The sequence below is a fragment of the Aulonocara stuartgranti genome (genome assembly GCF_965226115.1).
Source record: "Aulonocara stuartgranti genome assembly, chromosome: 1".
Taxonomy (NCBI): Eukaryota; Metazoa; Chordata; class Actinopteri; order Cichliformes; family Cichlidae; genus Aulonocara; species Aulonocara stuartgranti.
In genome coordinates, this window is record NC_138939.1 from 40,328,811 (window position 1) to 40,351,108 (window position 22,298).

The window sequence follows — 22,298 nt, forward strand, 5'->3', positions numbered from 1 at the left end:
TGCAAAGCTGAGTGCAGAACTGATTCAATTAGGAGCTGGTTAAAGTGATACCTGTTTTTGTTTTCAGCTATTTTCCATTGTGGGGTTGACAAAAGGCTTTAACTTGTTCTGATGCATGTTCTCTCTAGCAGTAGTAAATGTCTTTTATGAAAACACTGAATAAAAAATGGCGCCCTTGTGGTACCCCGCAGGGTAGGGAGGCAATGTTAGAGAACCTGTCGGTTCTAACAGAGATGGTCCGATTAGACAAGTAGGAAGAAAACCAGTCTATGGCATTGCCAGATACACCAGCCAAAACCTTAAGCCTATTAAGTAGGATTTTGTGGTCAATAGTTTCCTCCATTAAAAAAAATCATTATAGGCCATTATAGGAGTGGTTTCAGTGGAGTGCTGCCTCTGAAATCCAGAGTGAAAAGGGTCAAAAATCGCTAATCTTTATAGTAAAGATCTGAACTGATTTTCTAAAAAAATTTTCTAATAATTTGCTTATAAATGACAATTTTGAAATAGGCCGATAATCAGAGCTGGCATCAAAATTCAGTTTCTTCAATGTGGAGTTGCCTCAGCATGTTAAAAATAGGATGGAACATGACCTTGCCTCTGTGAACTCTTGAAGATAGATAGCAATGTGGGGTCGATGCTGGTGAGAGTCCCAGACAGGACAGGGAGGTAATATATCTAAGGAGCACGATGAAGATTTAATTTTACCTGTTACTTTAGTTAAGTCATTCGGTGTAACTGGAGTAAAAGAAGTGTGTCCTTATCTCCCAGAGAAGGCCAAGTTGTTGTCAACAAAGAAACCTACACACAGAAATCCACTGAAAATGGAAACATCAGCCAAAATATCAGCAGGGATTTAATAATATAACTTTATGAACTCTGTGAAAATGATTTCCACATCATTTATTGTATACATTACAGCATTCAGGGCCTTTATAGACACAGACCCTACAGAGAAAATAATAATAAACTGAATTAATTTCAGCCTTGGTTTTTATTAAATATATTTTATTAATAACTACATTTCATATATAATATCTGTATCTTTACCATACTTTTGACTAGGTATGGCACTGTGTTAGAGAGGCTGGGTTTAGGAGAATATGGTCCTTAATGATCATCTTGACCTTGATGTCCAGTTGAGAATGAACATGCACTTCTCAGCAGGTGAGAAGTTTGGCTGTTCGGGAGGGGCTCAGAGTAGAGCCGCTGATCCTCCACATCGAAAGGAGCCAGTTGAGGTGGTTTGGGCATCTGACAAGGATGCCCCCTGGGCGCCTCCTGAGCGAGGTTTTCCGGGCATGTCCCACCGGGGCAGACCCAGGACACGCTGGAGAGATTATATCTCTCAGCTGGCCTGGGAAAGCCTTGGTGTTCCCCCCGATAAACTGGAAGAGGTGGTTGGGGAGAGGGAGGTCTGGGCTTTTCTGCTTGGGCTGCTGCCCCCGCAACACGGGGAAGAAAATGGATGGATGGATGGATGCTCAAACACATGGCCCAGTTATATATTTGACCATCAAAATAAAAGCTGAAATATTTAAAAAGTTTTTCTCTGGGTTTACGTATAGAAAATCCACTATACTGTGATTTTCTCAATCTGCAGCTGAGCCGCTAACCACACTTTAGCACCACAATGGAGTTCATTTAGAAAGACTACTCTTCTACAAAGAAATGAACAGTACCCAATTTTTATTGTAGTTTTACCTTAATTGTAGTAAAATTTCATCCCCAAGCAAACAGCGATTTAGTAGTTGGTACCTGGTTAGTACTTGACTCATTGGCAAGTACTGTGGTAGTCAAGCAGTCTCTGTTATTTTCTCCAGTGGCATCATTAATCTTAGTTTTTGACATTTTTTTTCCCCAAAACACTGATATGAACGTTTTGGCTCTGATGAATTAATGTTTGTGCCTTTTTCAGACAGCGATTAGTCTTTAACATTTTAAACTTGAATCACATTACACAACATCAAGGATTTATAATTAATGATTCTGTTTATCATTAATCATCATTTCAATATTTCTGATCAGTTTGGTCCTCTATCAAATGAAAACAAATGTGTTTTTCTTTTAAAAACAGACTATTTAACATAACTCCAAACCTTTGAGCAGGCGTGAGTAATATATAGGTTTTAAATTGTTTGCCACATTTCCTTTCAGCTCATAACAGAACAAAAAACTGCAGCAGACTAAATCTGATTTCCATTGATCAGCATGATCCTCCTGTTCTATTTTGGAAATTCAGAAAAAATAGCCTCAAACAAACCTATGAGCAATGCTCTCATCGTATCATTTTCACAAGGAAAATACACTTTGAAATGATCGTTCTCCTCTCAGGAGGACTGAACTCAGGTTAAATTGGATTGTTTACTGTAGAGGTGATTAATCAGTTTAATCTTTAAAACGTCATGATCTCTGCAGAGGTAAACATTAAAATATCTGGAGAACATCAAATACTAAGACTGGACTCGGGGTGCTTATACAGCAGTAAGGAGAACTCATATAATTTACAGCTGATGGGACTCATGAGTGTGATCGCTTGGATGACTTCTAATTCTCAGCAAAGGACACAGATGTTAGTATCTCTAAGCAGGTCCTCATGCAGACATGGTAATTTCTACAGAAAAAGCTTTGTGATCAAGAATTATGATATTTATTCATTATCCATATTAGAGGAGTGTTTTTAAACGATAATATGGCTGCACCATACCTAGTTAATCCTTTTTACACAAGCTAACAGACTCATGTATTGTTCTCATAATGTATGTGTTATTTCTTTGAAAAATAAATCACAGAGCTAACACAGAGATACAGACAACCATTCACATCAACAGCCAAGTAGAGTAACCTCAAGGCGCTTTATATTGTCGACCCTAAAATAATACTGTGGTATGACTGAGACACAGCGGGACCACAGAGTCGGTGTTAAAGCCATTTTATTTATTCTGGCTGCAGCTCTCGGCTGTCAGCCGCACATCACACCACAAAAACCAACACACAACAACCCACACAAAATAGTGTTCCCGTCTTTGTTTTGCTCTTTTTTTTGTTTTTCACAACCCTCATATGGTCATGAGCTTCTCAAAATCAAGAGAAGCAAATCCACTAACCTTTAATCACGGAAGAGCTACGAACCACACTGTGAAGCATGGAGAAGGTGTGATGGTGTGGGGGTGCTTTGCTGGTGACACTTTTGGAGACTTATTCAAAATTGTAGGCACACTGAACCAGCAAGGCTACCACAGCATCCTTCAGTGTCAAGCCATTCCATCCAGTTTGCATTAGGTTTGGCCATCATTTATTTCTGATAAGTCTGGAGACTGTGCTGCCACTCCATGTTTTCAAGCTCACCATCTTTTTCCTTTTTCCTGAGGTAGTTCTGGCATAGCTTGGACTTGTGTTTTGGGTCTTCTTGCTGTAGGCGCACACCAGAGGGTCCTGCACGGTGCTGCAGAATGCTGTCGTAGCTGTTTTGGTTCAGGGTGCCTCTCACTCTGTACAAGTCACCGACCCTGGATCTAGCAAAACAGCCCCGGACCATCACACATCCTCCTCCACATTTGACGGTTGATGGCACACACTGTGGAACCATCCTTTCACCTACTTGATGGCGTACAAAGATCCTACGTGATGAACTGAAGATTTCAAATTTTGATTGATGAGCCCATAATACTTTCTTCCAGTCTTCAGTAGTCCAATGGTGGTGTTTCATGCCAAGGCAAGCCTCTGTCTTATTCTGAAGTCTTAGCGATGGCTTTCTTGCTGCAACTTGTCCTGTCAAACCTGCAGCTTGAAGTCTTCTCTTTACAGTTGAAACTGAGACTTTCTTACTACGACCACTATTAAGCTGTGCTTGAAGCTGTTGTCCTTGTGAGCCGCCGATCACACAAGCTGTTAACTCTCAGAAACTTGTCCTCTGATTCAGTTGTGGCTTTGTTTCTGAGTGCCTTTTGATGGTGAAGGAAACTGTACTCACTGACACCTTGACTTTCTTTGAAATTTCTCTGTAGGAAAGATCTACATTTTTAGGTGTTATGATTGTCTGTTATCAAGAAATTCCATTGTTAATTGCCTTTTTCTCGCCATTTTTGTAGCAACACACTACTTTCTGCAGTACAATACTGTTCAATTGATGCTGACGAGGGTATGGTACCACAGTGTATTCCAACACTGCTTTTATACGGACAGAGGGGGTTGTAATTAATCCAGAAAAGTTGGAACACCTGTAGGAATTACTCACACCAGCTTTCAAAGCTTCATGAACCGCCATTGCTGCAGAAGAGCTTTAAATTGTTAACCCATGTTTTCTTCCCTGAAAAAGGCCTGTTTGTATAATTCTGAAATATACATTATGTTTCAGTTTTGGTTAACCTTACCTTTTTTTAACCTCTAGCAGTTCACCTACCTTGAATGTACTTGAATGACTTGAATTGCAATAAATAACTGGACAAATAGGGGTGTTCTTTCGATTGGTAGTGTCTATGTCGTTGTGTCCCTGGGCAAGACACTTTACCCTACTTGCCTACTGGTGTTGGCCAGAGGGGCCGATGGTGCGATATGGCAGCCTCGCTTCTGTCAGTCTGCCCCAGGGCAGCTGTGGCTACACCTGTAGCTGCCTCCACCAGTGTATGAATGTGAGAGTGAATGAATAGTGGCATTGTAAAGCGCTTTGGGTGCCTTGAAAAGCGCTATATAAATCCAATCCATTATTATTATTATTATTATCATTATGTATATGTCTGTGCGTGTAACAAACCTTCATGGTGACATCTGCACACTGTAATGAAACACTACATTTTTTTGTAAGACAGGCAGAAAGGCTGGTGCAATAGTACATTCTCACAGTTTTCACAAAATCTGATTAAGTTGTATACGCAAGGTTTTTTTTTCTGTGCTTAGAAACTGCAATCTGTCCTCAGTGAGAGTGTCACACTGTTCTAAAATACTCCACAGTGTCTAGTTAGAGTCAGTAATTAAACAAGACATCTGCTAGAACGAGGAGCCAACTGAAAATGAAGCAAATTACTTTATTACTGCTGTTCAAAAAAATTGGATACGAGTGTAAAAGTTAATCCACTGCTCGGGTCAATTAAAACCAAGAGAAACGCCTAAGTTAAATTTTTTCCTTTCCCTGTGATTGGATCGGTAGCTGCCCAGTTTGCATGCCAAAGTGTCCTTGGGAAAGATATAGGACCCCAAGTTGGACAGAAAACTCCTTTAAAAAGTGCTCCTTTCAATGAGGCATGTTGTGAAGTGCTTTGAGTACCTAAGTGAAAAAGTGATATATAAGAACTAACTCATGATAAAAAGAAATAAAGTGGACTAACTTAGTTGTAACATTTTATATTCTTTCTAGTTTAGTAGAAAGAACTTGAAGTCACTTTAAGTAGTCATGTATGATTTGATCAGTTTTTTACATCATTGTGGATGAACTTAGGGCCACTCTTCTTTACAGCTTTACTTAAGTTTATTTATGCTCAGCTCTCCTAAGGTCTGATGAGTGCAGTTCAGTTAGGCTTAGGTCTGCTCTTTGACTGGGCCTCCCTTTGAGAAGCAGTCTCAAAGGGAGTTCTGTAGCTCACATGTTGGAGCAGGTCATCAGGTAATCAGAAGGGTAGAGTTCAATCCTTGGCTCCTCCCATCTGCATGCCAAATATCCTTGGGGAAAATACTAATGTCAAGTTGATCTCTGATGCATCCAAAATGTGAATGTGTGTGAATGTTAGATGGAAAGCATTGAAAAAACTGCTTGTATGAATGGATGTGAATAGGTGAATGGGGCATGTTGTATAGAGAAGAAGAGTGCCATCTGGTGATGATCAATTAATCAAGTATGTTTAAAAACCAGCACCTGGCTGCTGCATACCCTCTTGATTCCTAAGGTAACAGTATGGGTGTACTTAGTTTAATATGTCATGTGTTACTGTTCATCTAGCTGGCAAACCTTTAGGACACGCTAAAGATCTGATTATTTTTATGATGTCCTGATTTGTATAATAACCTGCAATTTAAAGATGGTATGTTTTTTTTCACACAACCGAGGACAGAAAAGAAGACTTACTCACTGTGATGCATCAAAATCATGATTGGAGTGCATCCTTATAAACACATGTCAAATACCAACAGTCTGGTGTGGGTCTGGATTCGGTATAATCTTACACATAGGATGTCAGACCCTCAGGCTACCCTCTTGCTCTTGCCACAGTTTTTTCTGTTTCTCTGTTTGGTCAGAGGCATTCATACCAGAGGCCTGTTCAAAGTCATTTGTAGAGCTCTAGCAGTCCTCATCCTGTTTCTTCTTGCACAATGGAGCAGATACCTTTATTGATGATGGCTTAACAACCATCTACAGACCTGTCTGGTTCTCCAAGAGTATGCCTGTCTCCTGGAATCTCCTCCGTGCTCCTGAGACTGTGCTGGCACCTTACAGTAATGCAAAACTCCAGTTAGCTTCAAGGCCTGTGATACACAGATTTTTTAAACCACTTACAGGTCTGCATTTCTCATTTTTGCCATGGAACAGGATGTCCTGCTGCGAACACAGCAGCAAACACCTGGTTACTGTTCAAGCATTTAGATTCTGACGGGCAACCAATCAGAAGAATGTTGCCTTAAAGGGGAGGAGTTAAAACAACGTTCTTTTCTTTCCAAGAATAAAAATAATGAGCAATTAACTTTATAGTTGATCAGCAATCAAGAAGTTACAGCAATTCACAGACATAGATTGATTATAACTATATATTTGTTATTATATTATATAGTAGTAATAAAACAAATGAATCAGAATTTTGAACATATGTCAAATTAAGAACCATTTCAGAAATTGTTGATCAGCAGAAAGCTGGTATATGTTTGGTGAGAGTATTCACATCTCTCTGTTACTGTCCCTTTAAGCAGTCAGTGTAGACTGTGACTGGCCAGCTGAGTGAGTGAGTTTCAGCCTGTACTGCTGTAGTGTCGCAGACAGCACAGGTGCTCAAGTAGAGCTCTCACCCTGATACACACACAAACACAGATTATTCACACACAATCGTGCACATTCTCTGAGTAGAGACAGCATGAGTACAGTGTCTGAGTCTCTAGATGGGAGCAGCAGGTCTCTGTCTGCAGCCAGGAGACACAAGAGTATCAGGAAAACCTCCAGGAGGATTTATTCTGCCTACCAGGACCACCAGGAGGGGTGAGTCTACTCTCTGTTCTTTCTTCACTCTTACTACTATCAGCACTTGTGGAACTCCTCGCTGCTCGGATCTCTCTGTCTATCTGTTTATAGCTGCTCTTTCACTGCAAAGATTTTTACATTCCTCTACAAATACATTTGTTTTGCTTGGCTCATTAATTAATATTACTAAAGAGTCTGACTCCTGGAAAGCAAACACAAAGAGGTACAGAGAGCATACAGATGAGTTTTTGTTTGATGTTTGAAATGTACTGCATGAATGATATATGGAAAAAATACCATCATTTGACGTCCCTTATTGATTGTAATGCATATTTGCATAATAGCTTTGTGACAGTGAATATTGTTTGTGTATAGAAATGCTTGCATCGAGCTGTTCTTCTGTAATGGGGATATATTCAGTCATGACTTTTGCATTCCATATTTCAGCTAAAATAATTTATGTTACTCATTTATTACCATAAGTGTTTACACACAGAACAATTAGATTCACTCCTTTTGGAGATACAGCAAACAGCTGTCTTCTTCAATGCTTTCTTATTAAAAGTGAACTACAAATTTACTACAACAATTAACAACATAGCAAATGCATTTGTATTAATGGGCTATCTAATGGTAGAAAACCACTGGAGATACACTATTTGTAAGCTGTAAGTACTGCATCTGACAATCATATTGATAGGTTTGTAGCTTGAACCTATTCGCTGGAACGTTAAGACAATATAATTACACTGCAAGCAAGACGCAAGTAGGCAAACTTCTTCATGGTACTCGTGCACGGGAGAGAACCGGACAGGCACCGTTCCTTCGCTTGACCCCAGTAGCTCTCGTCCGTTCTCCCATATCACTGTCCTTTTATTGAGGTTACATGAATATGCATAAGTTCATTAACATATGACGTCTACATACACAAAGAGTACCTTGCCTGTGTGTGTGTGTGTGTGTGTGTGTGTGTGTGTGTGTGTGTGTGTGTGTGTGTGTGTGTGTGTGGACTGCTGATCAAAGGGTCAAACATCCTTGGTCAGGAAGAGGGTAGCCTCCCCCTCACCCTAGATGGTTCATCCTAGATAACATGGTGAGGAAGTCCTGCAGTTCATCTAAACAAAGAGCACTTAGACTAGAACAGACGCAACTACGTTAATCCTACCATAAAATAATAAGACACGGTATGACCTCTCATGCTCCCAAAGTGCTGTCTAATACACACAAAGTTTGCAGACTATCAAGGATCAAAACCTCTACCAATCTACAACTAATTACAAAACTCTAAGCATATATAAGTAAATATTTCTAAGCATAAATGACAATCAACAATACAAATCTAACACATATTGGTCATAGTTTTTGTCAGATAGTTTTCTGCATATGAAATCTCTCCTTTGTGGAAAATCAATGTACTGCTTCTGCATTCACCATCGACAAGGGTGTTTTTTGTTTAGGAAAAAAATTCAATAAAATAAAAATTAATAAATAGAAATAACAGCAACTGAATAATTTACTTGCGACCTACTTCACAGTTTCAGTTTAATTCAATAATCACATTAAAATAAGTTTAGATATCTCAACATACAGAAAACATAAACATAAGTACAAGAATACCAGCGACAACCAAGACTTAGAGCTGCTAAATCTCATTCCCGGTGCTTCTAACTTGGCCTCATATGGCTCAAAGTAACCAAACATATGAAATGCCATGAGGCTGCTGCCTCATCAAGCTTTAATAAATGGCAGAAACAAAAAGAGATGGGAGCAATGGCTAAAAAAAAATTAATTCCAAGAACCTTTTTCAAAATATGAAATCAGCAATTTCTTGAATATCAGCAGTCCATCATAGAGGCAAGATTGTAACCCAATCAACTGAACTTAGAAATACCTACATGTGCAAAAGAATGATTCATAATTGAAAAACAGGATTGTGATCTGTCCATCGCTCAGTTCTCATGCACATCCATTAGTGGGTTGGTGTGTCTTTATGCATGTCATTATGTGTATTTGTCTCTGTCCGTGGCATGGCTTCTGACCTGGTCCCCTGGGGGTTGTGTCTGGGGTGGCTCGGGCCTCTTCTGTGTGGGCTGGAGAGGGGGGTGTTTACCTGGTGGTTCTTGGTTTTCTTGGGCCCAAAATTACCATTTGTGATTGTTCGGGGTTCATTAGTTCTTATTGAATTGGCAGCTTGCATATCTTGCATATTTTGAAAACCACCATCCGTGCTGAAAAGTACAGTTGTGGCTGGAAAATCTGAGTGTGACACAAGTATTGGGTTTTCTAAAATTTGCTGCTTCACATCTGCAATTCACCCTGACATGCTGCCAATCAACTTCCTGTCTGATAGCAACCCATTCTTGAAAAGTTAATGCGTGGAGTTTGTCAGAATTAGTGGGATTTTCTCTGTCTGCTTGCTTCTTGAGGATTGACCACAAGTTCTCAGTGGTCTGGGGAGTTTCCTAAACGACTTAGCTATAACTTGTTCAGCAGCTAGAATTAGTTTTGAAACAAGAATAGGACAACATTCCTCTCCCAAAAGTCCAGCACGTGGTCTCATAAGTTCCCAGGTGTTTAGGGAATGTCGTTAAAAAAATGCAAATACTACACAACTATAGATGTATCCCTGTCACAACTTTCCTTTATATGTTACATTTGCTCCATTTAAAAATGTTCTCACTTTATGACATTTTCAAATTATTTGCTTTTATTCACATTTTACACAGCCTCCCAACAATTTTTGTAACGGGGGTTGTATAAAGTGAGCCTGACTGGAAATATAGATTAATATGACACATCAAATGAAAAATATTATCTCAAAGTAGAGACATTGCAGCCATGTTTTTTTTTCCACACTGAAACCTCTTAGATCCATCCTTTGTAACAGAGTAACACAGAACCATATTTCCCTTTGCCCATGTGTCCTATTCTGTAGCTCCTCAGATGAAGAAGACAAAGTAGATGAGAGGGTGGACAGCAATGATCCAGAGGAGATGTTCCAAAACATTCAGTACCAGAAGGAGATCATCGCCAATATTCGGACTAGGCCCTGGCCAATGAGGCGCAAACTCAAAGTCCTAAAGTAACCATCTTTTTGATTGGGATCTCTGTGTAGACTGCTACTCTGTTGCTTTTCTTATTCTCTGTGTACTGTGTATATGGTATATATACCATATATATATAGGTTCCTAGATATATGCTCATACTGCAGACATATGAATAATTAAATATTCTTTTATCTGTCACTAACATACATACATATGTATGGTTTGAAGAGGACTGCATTACATTTAAAAGTGTTTCTGATATTACATACAAGAGTGGCATGCTTTTACAGAATGGCGAACAGAGATGGCCACCTTGCATTATCATACGCACACAAACAACACCACTTATTTCAGAAAAATTCAGCCAAAATTCAGAAGCAGTGTGCGAAAAACTAAGTGCACCCTTACAGCTTCCATAGGATAACTAGCACTGTTTAGTAAGTAAGATAAATTGGATCAGATTAAAACACAACATTTATGCTGCCTATCTGCACACTACACGGACATCTTCACATTTCTGGCCTCCTTCCTGGCTGAAGAATTGTAAAATATTATTTCTTCTGTAGTTAAATTGATATTTGCTAAATTGCAAAAATTATTTATTATTAGCACACAACGACCAGCTGTGGAGGAATTTTTCAAACCATTTCTTAACAAAAAGAAGCAATAAAACATCATTAAAACACCTCGCCACAAATAAAACTGTATTATTGGAAAACTGAGCATAAAATATAAAAACCTAAAATGTACCTTTCTATATGGAGATTTCTGTTATAAGCTGGGAGGAGGATAGACCCACACAGCCTTATTTACTTAAAATAATAAAAATAAATGTCACTGTTACTGATGTGCTGAGGTTTTGCAGGCGGTCCTAAGGCTCACACTCACAGTCTCTTAGTGTTTACTGGTTCCAGACACAGGGAGAGCTCTGCACAGAAACAATGATTATTCCAGGGTAAGATGAATAGGCAGACAGAACGAATTGAGGCCAAGCACGTCACCTGGCTGATCCAACAATCTAGAGGTAGAGCAGGTCATCTACTGATCAGAAGCTTGGTGGTTGGATCCCTGGCTGATCCAGTCTCCATTCCAAATATCCTTGGGCTAACTCCAAGCTCTCTCTGATGCACTGGAGTATGAATGTGTGTAATTGGTAGATAAAAAGCCCTTAATCCTAGAAGAAAACGCTTGTATGAATAGGTGAATGAGGCATATATAAAACGGCTTGAGTGCTCTGGGAGAGTGGAAAAGTGCTATATAAGAATCATTTCATTTAACTCTGGGTACTCTAGCTTTGCAGTATAATTGTTATTTGTAATTTTAAATTGGCCATTAACTTTTGGTAGATGAAGTGCTTGAAGTGTATAAAATCAGTCAATATCAATGGATGTATAATTCAAATCTGATTCCATCTTGATGCATTCTCAATCATCCAGGTAAGTAAATCTCCAAAGGTTGGTTCTGTTCATCTGGACGTAGCATTTTGTGGGAGAAACGTTTCATCACTCATCCAAGTGCCTTCTTCAGTCTCAGCTGACTGCAGGTTTCCCCGATCTTAGAAACAGTACATTTGCACGAAACGTTTCTCCCACTGAAAACGCTACGTCCAGATGAACAGAACCAACTTTTGGAGATCAAATCTGATTTGTTGTATAGCACTTTTTATTTGATTAGTAGGACTAGGAAAGCACTACACTTTATTGTCAAAAATATTCACTCATCTATCTTCACATGCATATGAACTTGAGTGACATCCTATTCTTAAGCCATAGGGTTTAATATGGTGTTGCCTTTATAGCTATAACAACTTGAACTCTTCTGGGAAGGCTTTCCACAAGGTTCAGGAGTGTGTTTGTGTGAATTCGGACCATTCTTTCAGAAGCATATTAGTGAGGTGAGACACAAGTGTTGGACCACAAGGCTTGGTTCACAGCAGGGTCCAGTCTCTGGACCTTACTTTGTGCACTGGTGTGCAGTCAATTTGGAACTGGAGGGGCCATCCTCAAGCTTTTCCCACAAAGTTGAGAGCATGAAATTGTCCAAAATGTCTTGGTATCCTAAAGCATTAAGAGTTACTTTCTGAAAAACAAGCTCACATCGTAATCCCTGCTCAACCAAACGTTACTCTTGGCATAATGCAGTCAAACAAGTACTGTTCTCCTTGCAAATGCCAAGTCCAAACTGATGGAGATGGAGAAGCATGATTCTTTACTCCAGAGAACACATCTCCACTGTTCTGGAGTCCAATGCATCCAATGCTTTGCACTTCACTTGGTGATGTAAGGCTTGGATGTAGTGGGCATGGAAACCCATTCCATGAGGCTGTCTGCAAACTATTCTTGAGCTAATCTGAAGGCCATGAAGTTTGGATGTCTGTAGCATTAGACTCTGCAGAAACCTGGCAACCTCTGTGCACTATGCATCTCAGCATCTCTTGACCACACTCTGTAATTTATATACCCCACCACTTTGTGGCTGAGTTGCTATCGTTCCCAATCATTCCCACTTTGTTTTAATACCCAGCAAGGACATTTCACAAGTGGACTTGTTGCACAGGTGGCATCCTATCATAGTACCACACTGGAATTCAGTGAGCTCATGAGAATGAATCATTCTTTCACAGAAGCATTAGTAGCAGCCTAGGTGCTTGATTTTAAACAGCTGTAGCCATGGAAGATGCCGAGATCAGATGAGATCGGGCGCGCTCAGGATGGTATGGCCGTAAGATAGTTCAATGCATCCATAGCAAACATTTTCACTGCTATGCAGATGACACCCAACTCTATCTGTCCATGAAGCCAGATAACACACACCAATTAGTTAAACTGCAGGAATGTCTTAAAGACATAAAGACCCGGATGGCCGCTAACTTTCTGCTTCTTAATTCAGATAAAACTGAGGTCAGTGTATTCGGCCCTGAAAATCTGGTATATGGACCAGGTGACCATAAATCCTCCCTTAGTCATGATGCAATAGGCGTAGGCTGCCGGGGATTCCCATGATGCATTGAGTATTTCCTTTTCAGTCACCTTTCTCACTCACTACCCACATAGCAAGCAGGTCTGGCCCGGATCTGGTATCAAGTCGGCACTGCTGGTTTACTTCTGGCATGATAAGACGTATGTCATCCAGATATGGGCCAGGTCTAGTAATGACGCCACTGTTTATGTGATGGCATGCCACATCTGGCCCGATTGTGGTTTGATTTATGTGGCCCAGGCTCATAGAAAACAGGTCTTCCCTGGATCTGGCATCAAACTGGCACTTCTGACTGATTAGTGTCATGGCAGGGTGTATGCCAAGTAAATGTGGGCCAGGTCTGGTAATGATGGCACTATTTATGTTCCTATTTTTCTGTTTCAGTCAGAAGACCCAAATGCCATGTTGCAATATGATATTGCTATGGTAGCCAACGTTTCAAATGCAGATTTGACAGGTTTGTGAGTGTACACTTTATCCAAAACCTAGTGAGGTTTTACTCATCTTTGCCAGTGGCTGGCTGTAACTCAGGAGGTAGAGCAGGTTGCCGACTGATCGGTTAGTGGTTCGATCCCCGGCTTCTCCAATCTGCGAGTCTGTGTATGAAAATAGTTAGGAAGCACTCAGTCTAGAGAAAGTGTGCGATTGGGTGAATGTGGCATGTTGTATAGAGCACTTTGAGTAATCCGGGAGAGTAGAAAAGTGCTATATAAGAATCAGTGCATTCACTGTCTGAAGAGAGTTTCGTCATGTTACTTTTGCACTATTATGTTCCGGCACATGTTGTTATTACATGGCTTGATTACGTTACACATTAGGCTGACATCTGGCCAGCAGTGTGTCTGCAACTGGCCCGTGGCTGCACACAACTTACACATGGCCCACATACCACAAAGAATGACGGCCCTTTGGTGGCCCAGATCAGGTTTACCAGAGATAATCCACACATGGGCCAGCACAGGACCATCAATGTGTCTGCAACTGGCCTTGTGCTGGCCCATGTGTGGATTACCTCTGGTAAACCTGATCTGGGCCATACCAATTTTGCTATGTGGGTATGTGTTAACAGACCTCTCTGCACTGAATCACACTTGTTATTAATCTCTGTCTCTCTTCCACAGCATGTCTTTCATCCTGTTTTCCTTCTCTCTCCCCAACCGGTCGCAGCAGATGGCCCCGCCCCTCCCTGAGCTTGGTTCTGCCGGAGGTTTCTTCCTGTTAAAAGGGAGTTTTTCCTTCCCACTGTTGCCAAAGTGCTTGCTCATAGGGGGTCATATGATTGTTGGGTTTTTCTCTGTATGTATTTTTGTAGGGTCTACCTCACAGTATAAAGCATCTTGAGGCACTGTTGTGATTTGGTGCTGTATAAATAAAAGTGAATTGAAATGGAAGATGGATTGGAACACTCCAAAAGTTGATCCTGTTCATGTGGACGCAGCGTTTTGTGGGAGAAATGTTTCATCACTCATCCAGGTGACGTCTTCAGTCTCAGCTGACTGCAGGTTTCCAATCTTATAAACAGAACATTTGCATAATGACTGAAACCAGCCCACTGAAGGAACAATGGGCTGGGAGGTCAGTTCCTCAGTCATAATTATGCAAATTCTCATGACCATTGATCAACAACAATGGATTGGAACACTTAAAGTCACTTTGATGTGTCAGTGAATACTTTTGGCAATATAGTGCATATTAAAGCAAGCAAATTATACAAAAGCATTCTAAAGTCAAATATAAGGGCATCTGTTGCAAAGCTAGGCCAAAATTGTGTAATGGTGCAATTGGGACAATGATCCCAAGCACACCAGCAAATCTACTACAGAACTGTCAAAGTTTCAGAGGACTCAGATGCAGCTGAGAAAGGTTCTACAGGGCTTAATGAACAATTTCAAGAATGACTCCAGCAAAAATGTTTACTACAATTCTTTCACGTGTCAGGATATCACTTTTTCCACAGGGCCAGCTTTGCAATGTCAAAGCCTCTAGAACAGTTTGCAACTGAGAGTGTGTGAGAGACTTGGCCAGACAGGTAAGTACTCAAACAACACAGCAGCTAGGTTTTGACACAGATTAGGGCAACAATGTGGTGACAAAGGGAGAGGAAAGTACTGCCAGTGACAGGAAACAGATAAGCCTGTTTTAAGCTGGCTGAAACAAGTTAAGCATATACACACGCACACAGGGTGATATGCCATGCAATTACATGGCACGTTACACTGTAATTTTAGAATGTGGTAAATACCAGATTATTTTTAATTATTTCCTTGTACATAAAACCTTGGAACTAAAGGAAGGTGGGAGGGTTTTCACATCACTGTACACAAAGAGCATATATGAGGGACACATTTAATTTTACCTTCACCAATTATATCTTTTTGCATAAGGAAATGTAATTTTTTTGATAGTATCAACAAATAGTACCGACTGAGACTACTAACAGAGAACAAGCTGAGCCACAGAGAGACAGAGGGAGTAGATAGAGAGCTCCTGAGATGTGCTGAGTGTGTGCCATGAATAACAGGTTTTATATGGGCAGTTTGCTATTACCGCAGAGGTTTTATTACCATCATCAGGGATGGGATGCTAGCGTGCAGTTTTAAACCCCCTTTAATCTCAGGGTGAGTGTAATTATTTCCACTGCAAGAACAATTTATTTCACACCACAAATTTGTGCTTTTTACCCACATTTCCAGACACGAGTTGTTCTTCAGCCCTGTAAATGAACATGCATTTATTGTAAAGCCGGAGTTTCTTTTTTGAGCCTTGAAAGTCTGTAAATTATTATACAATTCACACACTCAGTACTGAGTGGCTTCCTAGTTGTTCCTTGTGCCATAACAAAAACAGGTTTGATTACTTGAATCAGAGAAATAATATTTATATATTGAAAATCTTTGTGATGTAAAAATGTTGGGGCTACTTCAAGAACATTTAATTAAGATTTCATTTAATTTAGAGTTATGCTCACTTGGTTATTGATTACTTGATTGCACTTGATTATGTGTACTGCGTAAGTATTCACAAAATTTTCATTTGTAAAAATGCAAGTAACTGAATGGAAAGATCTTTTTCTGTTTAAATAAATAAATGTACTTGGTGGACTTTATCTGTGTGATTCCCAGGCAGGCCAGAGAGATTGTTCTGAGATATGAGGGCCGACTAACCAGAACCAGAGGTTACCAGACCGCAGGAGCTGATGTACGTCCACCAGCCTTTCATCCACTGACTTTTTTTTTTGCACTAACAATCTAATCCTGCTGGACTGGAGATTGGAGAAACAGATTGCTTAATGTATTTATAGTGCATTATAGATCTTGTCCACAACAGGATAAAGTGCTATTTCAGGGCAGTTTTATTTCTCTGCACTGCAGTGGCCTGATGATTACAGCCAAAACAGTAAATTGTGTTGGATTTCTTATATAAAGGCTGCTGAGTTTTGATCTTTCAAGGCTCTTCTCCTCTGTGGGCTGAACACACATGTGTATAACTCTTTATTCGTATTTGCAAAAAGATTAAGTCAGACAGTGAGAAAGATAGTTGTGCTGCAATAATCCATGGAGCAGCACAAGTGAATTTATAGCCCATGTTACGGCGCAGTTAATTCAATGTTTGGGCTGCTTCCCACCCATTAGAATAAATTGACTTTCAGTGAGCAGTCTGACGATCAGGTATCAGTTCTACAGTTTGGCTCACGGTTAATTGAAAATCAGAATCAATGGCCCAGCTGACCTTCTCTTGATTAACAATTAACAGCTTAGTTGTGTTTCTTATCTTTCAGCACTCTAAAAATGATACAGCCACACTGTTTCAGATCTCAGGTGTCTGCTACTTTATTATATGCTGAAAATTGAAAATTAGACAGTTCATCAACACACAATAAATAAAAAATGTAACTGCTGTTATAATTTTAGACTTTACTGAGAGCTTTTCATCACAGAAACAATGGTAGAAGTAGTTTTTTGTTAAACCTCTGTCAGTGTTTCTCAGCTTGATTCTCTCCTGCAGCTGCTGAAGAAACTTTCCCGTTTGCTTTACAACATTGTGGTGCTGTTCATTCCTTGGGAAGTCAGGATCAAGAAAATTGAAAGTGAGTTATCTGTTTTCTTTGTTCATGAAAACGTGTTTCCTACATCTGCTGGCTAAAAAGAAAAGAACAAAGGAGCAGGGTGTGTGTGTGTGTGGGGGGGGGGATAAGAAATCACTCATGATGTTCAACAGGACAGAAAATGGGAAATTTGCTAGAAATAACTTTGAAAATAGCATCTTTTCATCAAGGAAAGTCATTGCTTTCCACATCGGCTTTGCTGTGATATATTCAAACATTAGATGGCCTTATTAAACTGGATTTAGCAACAAAGAAATATTTGTGATTTTAGCTCAGAATCAACACATTACCATAAGCATATGGACTTTGAAGAGACGTTGTTGTGAACTGGGGCCATTCAAGAGAAAATAACACACTGATTTAAATGCATATCAAGAACAACAGCACAACAGATCCAAGGATACTGCTGGTTACTTGTTTAAGCTATTCAAATTTGTGGTACAGCAGAACACAGTCCAACAGACTGTTATATCCAAAGTGTTATATGCTTGGATGGTTGTCCGGAGAGGAGTCGTGTTATGGCGTATTAGGCCACCACAGTAAGCTGGCCCAGTACAACTGCCTAATTTGACATATTTTTCTCAAAAACAAATTTTTATTTCTTTGTCATTAATGTACCAAATAGTGTTTGCTTCCAGGCACCATGAATGTGAAAAGTTTATTCGGTGAGCTGTGTTTATTATTAAGTTAGATTAAGCTTTGAAAGAAACCACCAAGCTTTTTGATCAAACAGCACCATTAAAATGCATTACTGTCAGTGGTGTACACCTACAGCAGTGTTTGTGTGTGAACTATGTGCAACGTATTAATCAGTCTTATTTTGATGTTTCCTCTGACTTGCTGAGGTCACTTTGGGTCAGGCGTGGCCTCCTACTTTATCTTCCTCCGCTGGTTGTTTGGGATCAACATTGTTCTCACCATCATGACTGGAGCCTTCATTGTCCTACCAGAGGTCAGAAAATCTCTCATACCATATATGGATGGATGGACTAGAAAGTTCTAGTTTCTTTAGAATGGTAATCCAGCTGCAAAACTACACAGGCACTTGACAACCTTGCTTTTATACAGGAATATAATCCTAATACAACCACTTAGCAGCAGCTAAGTTAAGTCCCCTGCTGGACAGAGAGATATCATAGATGAATTGCACTCATTGGCGCCAACTAATTCAGACTCATTGCAAGATTTATGACTCTTAGAGATATCTATGATAGCAATTTTCTATTCATAAATGCGTGTTAACTTCTATTTCTCATACGGTGCTGTGAAAATGTTGAGTTTAACTGGCAATGAGTCTTTCACATCCTGCTGGAATTTGCTCCACTCTTCTTTACAGATATCAGTTACATTTAAGTCCAGAGTTTGACGAGTCTGCACCAAAACCACCAAAAAAGATCCATTTTTGATAAAGCATATAGTTCGTGCTGGATCGACTGTCATCTGTCAGATGATCTGGGGTCTTTGACCCTGCACTTGTTATTATACCCTCTGCATATCCCTCTTTATTCTTGTTTGGATTTTCATATTCTAGCCTTAATTTCTGGGGTTTTTTTTGTTGTTTTGTTGTTTTGTTTTGTTTTCGGGGGGGTCCATGATATTTTCAGGTTGTATTTTGTTTTCATAGTTGGATGTTTTCTGCCCATCTGTGTTCTCCATATCAAGTTTGCATTCTTGTGTCCTGTGTTTAGTTACGTCCTGTTTTCATTTGTTACCATGGTAATGTTGTGTGCATTGTCTTTAGTTTTGCTTGCCCTTCTCTCGTTAGCTAGATTTGATCTTTTATCCACCTGTGTCTTGTCTTCCCCAGCTTCCTCCCCTCTCCCTAATTACCTTGAGTGTATTTAAGCGCTTAGTTTTCCTCAGGTATTTGTTGTACTGTACTGTTTGACAATATTTTCTTGCAGGACTCTTTCAGCACATATCCTGTCCTTTTCTTTTCTTTTAAATTTAAATGTTAAATATCTTAAATAATAAAACCTACACAAATGGTCAATGATGAGTTTTGTATTTAATTTTTACCCCAGTAAATATATTGTTGATTTGTCCTTTAGTACAGATTATAGAATATTTGCAAGGCAAGGCACGGACAGTAATAGTGGGATGGGGGTGCACCTGGATATATATCTAACACTGACATGCAGACACAAGCAATTTTCTCAGACATAACTTACAATGTCATTCCCACTGCATATCTTGATCCTCCATTTTTCTGCTTTCTCACTTCATGGTTTGTTGGAATTACCACTCTGCTGTTCCTATTTGCACGTCTCACCTTTATCTCACCTTGCTTAGTGAATAATATTGTTTGCTATCAAACATTATAGGTTCTCATTTTCATGTTTCTGTATTGTACTGGGAATTGAGTGGGTGGCCGTAGCTCAGGTAGCAGAGCAGGCCACTTACTAATCAGAAGCTTGGTAGTTTGAGCTCTTCTTGTCAAATGTCCTTGGGCAAGACACTAAACCCATGTTGCTCTCTAATGCATCCATTGGAGCATGAATGCATGTTAATGTTAAATAGAAATCACTAGCATAGAAAGAGTACAGAAAAACAGTGTTTGTGTGAATGAGGCAAGTTTGACATAGAGTATTAAAGAACCAGTCCATTTACCAATTATTCAACAGAGTTTGAATGTAGGGTCAGTCCACCGGAGTTATCACTGTCTTTCTTTAATAACACACTCTCAAAAACATTTACAGTGCTCCTCAGTCAATGTTCAATGTTCAGTTGTTCAATGTACTGCACACAGTGGAACACAGGCTTGTTTGAGCCTGTGCTGCTGAAGCTGTAGGTTTGCTCACTTATAAAGAAATTAACATCCTCCAAAAAACAAACATTTAATTTTAATCAAAAAAACCCCAGTAGAAAACATATTGGCTAAAAGTTAGAAATTGACTTGCATGGCCAACTGAAATAAGTATTTGATCCCCAGGGAAAACATGGTGGAGAAACCCTTGTTGGTAACAATGTTTCTACCTCCGTATTTGACTGTGGGGACAGTGCAAGATTTCAATCTAATATGGCGCACTGTGCTTCAAATTGTGTTCTTTGTTTCTACGGTACTACCTTTAAATCATTAACATGCTCCTCCTGGTTGTTGTTTTATAATAATCACACCAACAGTTGGTTGATTTTTGAAAATAATAATACTCACAAAGCTTCTGGGTGACGATCTTTAAGCTCATTCCAAAAGGCAGATCTACAACCCCTCACATCCCATATGGAAAAGAAATAGTAAAAACTTATATGTGATTACTCATGAAAGTGGCCACTTTCTCATTACTTTCATATATTGTTTTAGTAAGTATACAAAACATACAAGTTTCATTATATAATTTTTCAAGGGATCTTATATCTGTTTTTACTCTTGTATGCTTTTCATACAAGTTTCACACAAGACAGATACAAACTTTATAAGATTTATATACTGTATATCTTTTCCATTTGGGATGCTTTGACATTGCTAGGCCATTTGTATTGTTAACACCTGAACAACTGTCTAAGTAAACCTCATCACTCGGGCCACTCACACTCAGAGGCTACTCAGACCAAGTCCTTTGCAACTTGTTCTTCTATTGTATATATTTCTCATGTCTTTTTATCCCTGCTGTCTTACTATTTATGCTTCACACCTGCACAGTTGTTGTGGAGCACCAACAGTTAGGTTGTACATGTACAATGTCAATAAAGGGCTATTATATTGTATTAAATTATCTTGTTATGCAGGTAGATGGATGGAGGGATGAAAGGGTTATCAAAAATCCAACAGTAACACCAAGTTTTTTTTAATTTTAAAAATCACAACAGAGTTTCTGTAACCTTGCACTGATCTTTACCTAACACTAACGCTGCCATGTGCCTAAACCTAGCAAAACCGTAACCAGGAGGCATGGACTAAAAAAATCAAGCATAATGTTACAAAGTCCAGCTGCAGATCAGTAGGCGATCTTAATATCAGCTCAGCTCAGCTGTCAGCGAAACTGATGTCCTTGTACGAATTGTCAAGTCTTGCTATTGCTCTCTGGCTCTGGATGAAGGAAGGGGAAGTCCCAGAAGAGTCATACCACCAAATAGATATGGTCACCTGTAGATAACATGACTGAAATGCATTTTATTTATTACAATTACAGTGCACTGAACTATGTTTGTGTGCACTAGCTGCTGGCTGGAGCACCATTTGGAACAACAAGAAGTAAAACTATTCCCAAGGAACACCTGGCTTCAGCCCAGGACCTGGACACCATCTGGTCTCTTGGGGCAAGCTTCTTTCTTTTTACTGTTCTATCAATAGCACATTACTTACAGATAGACTAGAACATTATTTAAACATTATTTTACTCCCTTTCTGACCAATTAAGATAAAACCGATTGAAACCTCTTCCAGTCCAAAAGTTGCATTAGAGTTAGAATATAGGACTGAGCAAGTAAAGACATAATTCTTTCATCCCTATATAAACATTTCATCTAATGGATACTAATGATCATGCTCCAACTGATTTCCTTTACTGTTTTCCTTTTCACCATTTTTATCTCTTTGTGTGCATTGCCATGTGTGTTTGTGAAAATGTGTTGTCTTTGATTCTTCACAGGGCTACCTCCAGTACTCTGTGTTATTCTATGGTTACTATGGCAGGGTGAGGAAAATCGGCAGTGCAGGGTACCGATTACCCCTTGCCTACTTCCTGGTTGGAATGGCTGTCTTTGCCTACAGTTTCATCATTCTGTTGCGAAAGTAATCATTATGCTCTTTAAAACTTATACTGATGCTATAATTATCTGATGGGTTAGCAATGTGATGTCTTAGAATGATTTCAAGTTTGTTAAAAATTGAGGAAAAACTGGGAAAAAAGAGTTAAAAGTTAATCTAATCTTTACTTATCCCTACTGAATCTATAACATTTCACAATAACATGGTCAGAGTAATGTTTAGCATAATTTCCAATCTTTGCAACATTTAATAATCAGCAACTTAATATAAAATAAAAAGGTCAGGACCCAATGTTTCCCA

General features: G+C 39.4%; 1 protein-coding gene across 1 annotated transcript in view; it reads left to right on the plus strand.

Annotated features, from left to right (window-relative positions):
- Positions 1-6,997: 6,997 nt before the first annotated feature.
- tmc3 (transmembrane channel like 3) overlaps positions 6,998-22,298 on the plus strand; it is a gene marked incomplete at its 3' end in the record, with an annotated part of 43,595 nt that continues 28,294 nt past the window's right edge. The window contains exons 1-7 of the mRNA XM_082530666.1: positions 6,998-7,177; positions 10,095-10,241; positions 16,308-16,383; positions 17,191-17,272; positions 18,136-18,242; positions 21,449-21,547; positions 21,880-22,022. Coding sequence (XP_082386792.1) covers positions 7,056-7,177; positions 10,095-10,241; positions 16,308-16,383; positions 17,191-17,272; positions 18,136-18,242; positions 21,449-21,547; positions 21,880-22,022 — 776 coding nt within the window. The 5' untranslated portion in view covers positions 6,998-7,055. The remainder of the gene's footprint in view (positions 7,178-10,094; positions 10,242-16,307; positions 16,384-17,190; positions 17,273-18,135; positions 18,243-21,448; positions 21,548-21,879; positions 22,023-22,298) is intronic.